The following is a 7,500-nucleotide window of genomic DNA, read 5'->3' as shown; positions in this document are numbered from 1 at the left end:
CTCAGGTCATGGATGTTAAAACACACACCAATTTTGGTCAGAATACGCTAAAGCGTTGCGGAGATATAGCCTCACGTTCAGTTTGGCGTGCTCTTCGACGAATTCATTTGCACATTATTCGAGAACGATCTGATGAATATAGTTAAATTCCAGTGTTAATTTTGACAGCAAATTTTGATTTAGGTTTAGTCATAGTCTTTCGACTAAAATGCCATTTAGTTTTAAGTCATATTTTAGTCATCCGAATTGTTTTCGTTTTAGTCGATGAAATACAGTAAGATTTTAGTCGCGACCTAATCTAATGGGTTTAGCTAAACTGTAATGCATTCATTTAGAGTTTCTCTAAAATGTCCAAACCCATTATAATCTCCCAGAGAAAACGTCTATTAACCTGTTAATATGAATGATTTTAAAGTTTGAACATGCTTTTAGTCAACATGGTCTGAAGACAATCACATGGTGCACTAGAATAATCTTGAGCCAAGGAATCAGACGGAAAGATTATTTTGTTCCTAGCGCTTATGGTTCAAAAGTTATTAACATAAACGTGAGTGCAACTTTGTACAGTTGGTGGCGCTAGAGCGGCTGAGTTAGAGAATTTGCTATGGTTAATGTTCAGACGGTCCTCTATCTCTGTGCCAAACTTCATAACTTTCCCTCATAGACCTTCAAAGCCCTGACACTACCCAGAAGAGCAGAGTAAAGGGCCGTTCACACCAAGAGCAAGATAACGATAACGATAACTATAACGATAACGATATTTGCGTCCACACCAGCGAACGATAACAGTGTGTTTACTCTAAGCTCGTGCGCTGCGGTTTCAAGTGTGTACAGCGTCTTTGAACATGTTTCTGCTGTTCTTGTTGCACTTACAGGCTTTAACCAGCAGATGTCCTCAGCATGCTATGCTACGAGTGAAGCTAGCGTAATCCAGCTAATGATCTACAGTGAGTTTAGCTGATATATAGTGGAATAAAAGCAAGACAGTGTTGTGGAAGCGCTGGACACTGGGATTCTTCTCACCGTTTATTCACAGGGTTTGAACGATTGTTTTCCATTTTCTTGAAAAGCTTGACTTGTCCAACAGTGCTGGGTTTCTCTGGATCTACTTCTCCACGATGTCGTCTGCCATTTTAAATACGCGAGCCGTTAGATTAGAATCGATTCTGATTGGCTGTCAGTGTTTTATCGCTCAACAGCCGGAAAAAAATCATTCCGAAAGTGATCCCAACGATATATCGTTATCGTTCTAGCTGTGGTGTGAACTCTGCGATTCTTTAATATTGAGAACTATTTTTAGAGCTTTATCGTTATCGTCCTGGGAGTAAACGGACCTTAAAAACTGAGTTCTGAAGAAACGTTTCACATCCAGGCTTCTTCTGCCCGAGTCTGGCACATGGAGCCCTGGAGCGTCTGTGTTTTGACTAGCCTAGCGCTGGCATTAGCGGTCTCGGGTCGCGTTCTCTGAGCTCACTTCATCCTCAGGCCTCGAGTGCTTGAAGAGATAACAGTTTTCATTCGCTTCAGTATTTAATAACACTGAGAGCTGATCTCAATGAGATCCAGATGGCAGCGAGATCGTACCACACACGCCGTCCTGGCACACACTCATCGCCACATCTGGACTGGGGTGTTTCGTGTGTGTGTGTGTGTGACTTTACCCGCCAGTGCCAAGAGTAGTTCGCCCAAACTCTGCTGGTATAGATCAAGAGTGTCGTAGTCCTCCGCTCCGCTCTCCTCCTGCACACACAGCCCATCGCAACTCCATTACCCATCATGCAACACTGCAGCTCACATGACACATATGCAAATTCAATTCAGTTCACTTTTTTTTTTTTTTTAAATCAACCCTAAAATGAACCGGCAGCCGGTGAAGTGATGCTAGGATAGGCGTAATGTGATAAGGAAAAATGCACTTGCTTTCTCAAGTTTTAAGGCACTATCTAGAAAAACACTAAGAGTTTAGACTCAGATGTTCACTGATGAAGTGTGTGTGGTTGAGGATGTGTTATTAGTGTAAAGGAGCCATTATTACACGTACCCGGGCAACAGCAGTGGACGCTACTTCCAGTGCGACCAGTAACCGCGGCTGATCTCTGGACATTTCTGTGAAATTAACACAACATCAGTCACTGCTGGATTATGATGACAGATACACACCAAACATGATTCAGACACCAGATATCATTTGATATTTCTCCACTAGTGTGATCAGGACACTATAGTTCATTAGTGTGAGTGAGGAGAGCAGAATACAGGAAACTGTGACATATTATACCCAGAAACTCTTCATACAGAGACTACCAGTGACATTTATACACATGATTGGGACACTTTGAGCTGATCATGTTTTGCTGAAGTGTGTTTTCTTTAATTGCTAATGCTCTTTTTACACACAGACTGAACACAATGAAGCATTGCTTGGTGATTGGTTGAGCTAAACTGGTATTATCTAATTGTGTAGTTAAATTTAACAGCTGACAGATATTCAACATCATTCATGTGTGAGACAGTCTAACAGAAGGACGGACAAAACCAGTCAAATATCAACTGAGTTCTGCTCATATTTTATTACCATTTCTAAACTATAGCGAATAAACTGATAATGTGAGAAATGTTGGTCTGACTGAGTTTATAGTGTGGTACTGGTTACCTATTAATATGTTCCTGGTTGATCTTGCCTCCTCAAAGCTGATTTTATTGTCGGATCTGACCAGGGCTTTGAGCTCCTCGGCTCGAGACACGTACTGGTTCACCTGAGGGAGAACAGCACAGGTCAGTAACGCTTCATTATCACGAGCTCTCACGGGTTACTGGAGTCACCTTCTGTCTCAGCGCTTCTTTCCTCAGTCTGTCCGTCTCATCTGAAAGAGACGAGGACCGTGAGATCGCAGAGCTCTATCTCGTATATCAGAGAAACAGAGGCGCTAGTGTCTTACAGTGAATGGCAGGAACGAAGTGTTCGAGAGCGCTACAGTAGAGCGATAACGCCGTCGCCCGCGCGCCGTCCTGGTCCTTCTGCACCGCCTGCGTCACCAGCGCCTTCTGCAACACCAGCAACACACTCAGTCATCAGGGGTGAAGATCCTGGCCCATATCGACAACCGATAACTCTTTGTATTTGAAAGCTGATAACCGATATATCGGCCGATAAACCGAAATCCTAATTTTTCTAGAATTTTTGAGAGTCTGATTCCAAAAACAAAAGTCTCACCATTAAAAGCCACGACCCAAACACACAGTTATAACGTTCTCATTATGACCTTATGTTGACTATATGTGACCCTGGACCTCAAAACCAGTCACATGGGTCAATTTTTTTTACTTGAGATTTATACATCATCTGAAAGCTGAATAAATAAGCTTCCCAGTGATGTGTGGTGTGTTAGGATAGGACAATATTTGTAAATCTGGAATCTGAGGTGCAAAAAAAACCATTGAGAAAATCTCCTTTAAAGTTGTGCATTTATGTTGGGGATTGTGCTGCATTCACTCACAGAAATACATGTTTTATATATTTACGGTAGGAAATGTACAAAATATCCTCATGGAACATGATCTTTATTTAATATCCTAATGATTTTTGGCAGAAAAGAAAAATGGATAATTTTGACCCATACAGTGGCTATTGCCACAGATAAACCTGTGTGACATGTGACTGGTTCTGTGATCCAGGGCCACACATGACTATATTATCGGCTTTAATATATCGGCCAAATTTTCTTATCGGCCCGATAGCGCTAACATTAAAACTGAACATATATCGTGGATACCAATATATCACGCATCTCCTGAATGAGGACATCAGTGTCAGCAGCTGGAGGATAAACACAAGCCTGTCGAACTGTCAGCGTTTTACTCGCGTCTGGTCTGACACTGGCGACGAGCTGCAGCGTTTCTGCCACTTCAGGTCGAAAATAAACGTGTGAGTGTGTGTGTGAGTGTGTGTGTGTGTGTGCGCTGTCATACGACACACTCACGGCCTTGGCGAGGCTCTCGGCGCTGGGCATGTGCTCCAGATCCACGAACGCATGAAGGAAGAACTCGTGGAAGGAGATGCGTGTGTCCGGGTCTCTCTCCAGCAACCGGAGCAGAAGATCTCGACAGTCTCGGGAAACTCTGGCTCCGGACGGCAGCTACACACACACACACACACACACATAGGTGTAATTGTTTTTATACTGTACAAACTGTATATTCTATTCCCCTACACTAACCCTACCCATCACACACACACACACACACACACACACACACACTCTAACCCTACACACACACAGAGCAAGTCACATCATGTCTGGAACAACTGCGCCCTCTAGTGCTGACAGAGAGAATGCAGGCGTACAGGAGGACCTACAGGAGCTCTAATTTGTTTATGGATTATTGCAGTGTTTATTCTAAATGATCATCATTATTGTATTAATAATCTTGAATGAGAATCAGTTCCTCTTGCAGCATCTCTTCTCTTCTCTGATGACGAGGGCGGGGCTTTAACCTGTCACTCACATGAGATCAGCCAATAGCAAACCACAACCATCTAATCAATTCCCCACAGACACAATCAAGCCCCGCCCACATGTGTTCTCGTTCTAGAAGCGTTTGTAACTAGATCTGTAAACTTGAGTCTCACCTCGACGGGTTTCTCACTGCGGATCTTCTCTTCCAGTTCAGTGAATGAGCGAGAGGCGAACGGCGCTCGTCCAAACAAAGCTTCTGCCCTCAGAAAGACACACACACACACACACACACACACACACACACACACACACACACAGGCGTTCATAAACTTTGGAATAATTCAGATTTTCAAATGCTTTTGAAACCGTCACCAAGGCTGCGTTTATTTGACTAAAAATACAGTAAAAACAGTCAAATTGTATTATATTGTAAACCGTCTGCTTTAGATGAGGATATGTACAGGGATGCACCATATGAAAACTTTGCCTGATACCGATAACCGATAATTCTTTATATTTGAAAGCCGATAATCGATATATTGGCCAATAAATCTAAATCCAAATTTTTATACAATTTTTGAAAAGCCTGTTTACAAAAAAACAAAAGTCTACTATTGTCACCATGTCCCACGCACAGAATTATATTGTTCTGATTATAATTTTATGTAGCCGATATGACAGACTTGGAACTGGATTTTCCTCTCCTGAAGTGATTCCAATCATATTATAAGCACTTCAAACCCATTATGTTGAACTGTGCGCATCTGAAGAGTCTCAGCTGGAGGAATTATTTATCAGTTTTAATATATCGGACACATTTTATTATCAGACCGATAACGATAAAATGGCCAATATATATATATATAGTAAACTAATTTATTCCTGTGATCAAAGCTGAATGTTCAGCATCATTACTCCAGTCTTCAGTGTCACATGATCCTTCAGGAATCACTCTAATATGAGGATTTGATGCTCAACAAACATTTATGATTATTATCAAGATATTTTGAAGAATGTTGTGGAGCAAACACTAACTTTCATTATATGAGCTTGAACTCACCGTACAGAATGACCCCGACGGACCACAGATCCACTCGAGCGTCATAGTGCCGTCGACACACCATCTCTGGAGCCATGTAGAGCGGAGAGCCTCTGAGCGCGTGCTGCTCGTCCCACGGGCTCATGTACTGCGCAAAGCCGAAGTCTACACACACATTACAGGTAATCATTCAGCAGACGCTTACATCCAAATGAGGAACAGAAGCCGTGAAACTAACAACAGGACAACAGTATGACAGTGCAGTGACTCAGTTCAGTCTAACGCAGTGTTTCTTTTATTTTGTTGTAGTCCAGAAGCACCTCCGGTGTGCCTCAAGGCTCAGTCCTGGGCCCACTTCTGTTCACTATCTACACGTCACCACAGATGCTATGGGTGACATCTCCACTGCTATGCTGGATTCATGCCTATGGTGAGATGCTGAAATAAAAATCACATGCAAGTTTCACCTGCGAGCTTTAATACGTTTCCACTCAGCAGAATGTTCTGAGGTTTGAGGTCCAGATGCGAGATGTTCTTCTCATGGAGAAACTGAAGAGCACATGCTGAAACACACACACACACACAACATCACTGGCTCTTGTTCTCTCATCTGAATCAGTCCGTATCAGTCATTTGTTTCATACCGATCTGCTGTAGGCACCGGCGCGCAACTCTTTCCGGAAGAATCCGTCGACTGCGGATAAAACTGGACAAATCTCCTCCTGAGCACCACTCCAGAATCAGATAGATGTTATCACTGTCCCACTGACAGACAGAGATGGGAACGAGAGTTATGGACCAGTATAATAACACACACAGAACTGAATGCTGGGAAACTGTACCTGGAAGTCTTTGAGCTGCACTATATGAGGATGACGGACCGTCTTCAGGATCTCGATCTCAGTCAGGAGATTTTCCATTGAGGTTTTGTTGAGAGTTTTCTTGCTGACCACCTTCACAGCCACTGCTTCCCTGCTGTCAGTCTGCAAACACACACACTGCCCATCAAAACACGCAGATCATCTATAACACACAATCACAATCACGAATAACCACTCGCCTTTCTGAAAGCTTTATAAACTGTGGCGTATGTGCCGCTTCCCAGTTTCTCTGTGAGAATGAAGTCTTTGAGCTTCGGCGGAGCGAAACCCGCAGCCATCCCGAACCCACATCAATAATCAATGATATTTACAGCACAGCGCTTTCTTCTGCTGCCCTGATCTGAGCCATTAAAGCGTACGATTCAACCTCGGACTGTTAACTTTATATTATTAATAGTCATATATTATTTAATACATGATCAGAGGATCTTGTACATTTCATGAACATGAAGCGCTGCGGTGTGTTTACTTCCGCACATTACATTTACGTCATCGCGCACATCACTGACACCTGCCGGCCAGATCTGGTACTGCGACAATGAATTTTTGTCATAATGTCAACTTTTTAATTATCGTAGTTTACTTTTATGTCATAATGATGACATAAAAAGTCAAAATGTTGGTTTGTTATTTCATAATTAGGGCTTAGTATGTCATAATTATGACGTTTTATGTCATTATGATTTACCAAAACATGATTTTTTCTTCTTCTTATGTGTCATACATGTGCTTCTATACATAGAATGAGTGAAATGACAGTAAATAACCTTGAAGAGTATTTCTGTTCTCGTGGGTCACGCGGCTGTTATCAATACGCGTCAGCTCATATTAACAGAATGAAGCTTCTAGAGCGGAAACAACATGAACTGTAGAGTGTAAGAGTGGGCGTGTCTGATTAGCGGATACAATGTGTTTACATAATAATTCCTCGATTTTTACTCTTCATTCTGTTTTGTGTCTCTCAAAATTACTGCCATTATTAATGTGTAAATTATTTGTCTGTTTACTTTATCAGAATCAGCGCAAATATATTTGATAGTGATGAATCATAGTATTTCATTTGTATATTTCTTAAATTAGACATGCAAATTAAATTAAGCCTTTCCAGCAAAAATAAATAAAA

The 7,500-nt window shown here is 42.0% G+C and overlaps 1 protein-coding gene across 1 annotated transcript in view; it reads right to left on the bottom strand.

Moving 5' to 3' along the window:
• ulk3 (unc-51 like kinase 3) overlaps positions 1-6,871 on the bottom strand; it is an 11,141-nt gene extending 4,270 nt beyond the window's left edge. Inside the window, exons 1-12 of the mRNA XM_084409036.1 lie at positions 6,557-6,871; positions 6,339-6,479; positions 6,141-6,261; positions 5,964-6,059; positions 5,518-5,661; positions 4,631-4,713; positions 3,981-4,136; positions 2,940-3,045; positions 2,824-2,864; positions 2,654-2,756; positions 2,042-2,106; positions 1,662-1,740 (exon numbers count right to left, since the gene is read on the bottom strand). Coding sequence (XP_084265162.1) covers positions 1,662-1,740; positions 2,042-2,106; positions 2,654-2,756; positions 2,824-2,864; positions 2,940-3,045; positions 3,981-4,136; positions 4,631-4,713; positions 5,518-5,661; positions 5,964-6,059; positions 6,141-6,261; positions 6,339-6,479; positions 6,557-6,655 — 1,234 coding nt within the window. The 5' untranslated portion in view covers positions 6,656-6,871. The remainder of the gene's footprint in view (positions 1-1,661; positions 1,741-2,041; positions 2,107-2,653; positions 2,757-2,823; positions 2,865-2,939; positions 3,046-3,980; positions 4,137-4,630; positions 4,714-5,517; positions 5,662-5,963; positions 6,060-6,140; positions 6,262-6,338; positions 6,480-6,556) is intronic.
• Positions 6,872-7,500: the final 629 nt, after the last annotated feature.

The sequence above is a fragment of the Rutilus rutilus genome, assembly GCF_951802725.1.
Source record: "Rutilus rutilus genome assembly, chromosome: 5".
Classification (NCBI taxonomy): domain Eukaryota; kingdom Metazoa; phylum Chordata; class Actinopteri; order Cypriniformes; family Leuciscidae; genus Rutilus; species Rutilus rutilus.
Note: the sequence above shows the minus strand (reverse complement) of the source record. Positions and strands in the feature narration are given on the sequence as shown.